This window comes from Daucus carota, chromosome 9 (genome assembly GCF_001625215.2).
Source record: "Daucus carota subsp. sativus chromosome 9, DH1 v3.0, whole genome shotgun sequence".
Classification (NCBI taxonomy): Eukaryota; Viridiplantae; Streptophyta; class Magnoliopsida; order Apiales; family Apiaceae; genus Daucus; species Daucus carota.
In genome coordinates, this window is record NC_030389.2 from 20,365,273 (window position 1) to 20,366,718 (window position 1,446).

Sequence of the window (1,446 nt, forward strand, 5' to 3'; positions counted from 1 at the left end):
GATTTTCGAAAAATAATAAACTAATATATACCATTTAGTTTGAATTTTTGAAAAAATAATCAAAACTTTATTGGTTATGGCAAGAGAAGTTTACTGCTTGATTTTAAGAATCTATGTTAGATTATCGATTTTGTATAAATTTTTTTATGTGTTCATAATTACTAAAAAAAATTGTCTTTTTTTTTAATTATATAAACACTTTTGAGAAAGAAGACGAATCATATGTTTTTCCGTTTTAAAAAAGTTAAACAAAACAAGAATTATTAGTATTTAGAAAAAGAGGTCATTTATTCTTGTTGAATACCATAACAACTCCATCGGACACAAAAAAGGAATAATAGATCCCTCATAAATACTAAAGTTACAAGAAAATTCCACAAATGAATTATGTTTTTCCTTTTGAACCATCACCACATGGTCTCCCAATGCAAGTTTGTAAATGCTAATAGAATCAAATATTGACAGCAATAATTACAGGTTTTTTCCAATAATGAACGTACCCAAGGGGTAGCATCCCTTTATAATCTGCTGTTCTATTTCATTGTTTCAACTAAGAAGGCTAGAGAAACATGGCAACAAAGAGCAAGGGTCGCCAAAAGATTGTTATGGCAAAAATGAGCAAGGAAAGTAATCTCAGGGTTACATTCTCCAAGAGGCGTTCTGGGTTATTCAAGAAAGCCAGTGAGCTTAGCACCCTCTGTGGTGTAGAGATTGCAATCGTGGTCTTCTCTCCTGGGAAAAGAGTGTTCTCATTTGGACATCCAAATGTGGAACAAATCTTTGATAAGTTCCTCGATGCTCAGAACCCCGGTCCAACCAATTCGACTAGCCTTCAACTTGTACAGGCTCTTCGCAGTGCAAGGGCTCGTCTACTCAACACCCAACTCTCTGAGTTGCTTAACCATTTGGAGAAGCAAAAGCAACAAGGGGAGGAGCTCATGAAACTGAGGAAGCAAGGACAAGACATGTTCTGGTGGGAGGCCTCGGTTGATGATCTTGGATTTGAACAACTGGATATGTTGAAAAGAGGAATGGAGGACCTGAAGAGAAATATCGCCACACAAGCTCAGAAGCTTGTGATGATGCAGGAAGCACTGGCACTCGTTGGGTGTAGCACTGGACTTTCCATGACACCAAATGGATTTAATCCAGGGCATGGATGTGGACATCCGATTGTGTACCAATATTATAGAACCCAACTAGGGGTGTGTGAGTAATGAAGAAACTAAAGTATAAGAACTTGTGGGAAGTGGTCCTTTTTTAAAACCTTTTAAAAAAGTTTGTATAATAAAACAACTGAGCTGTCCATCATGCTTTTTGCCTTGGTTTGAGTTAGTCATTTAATCATTTCTTTCTTGATATCCTGATCAATAAAAGTTTTAATGTTGTTCTCTCCATTTTGGTTTAGTAATATTATCATTTAATTTATTCGTTTGCTAAAGCTTG

General features: G+C 35.8%; 1 protein-coding gene across 1 annotated transcript; it reads left to right on the top strand.

Annotated features, from left to right (window-relative positions):
• The first annotated feature begins 569 nt into the window (after positions 1-569).
• LOC108201315 (agamous-like MADS-box protein AGL62) lies at positions 570-1,217 on the top strand. Its single transcript, XM_017369610.2, has one exon. The coding sequence runs from the start codon at positions 570-572 to the stop codon at positions 1,215-1,217; it is 648 nt and encodes a 215-aa protein (XP_017225099.2).
• The last annotated feature ends 229 nt before the right edge of the window (positions 1,218-1,446 follow it).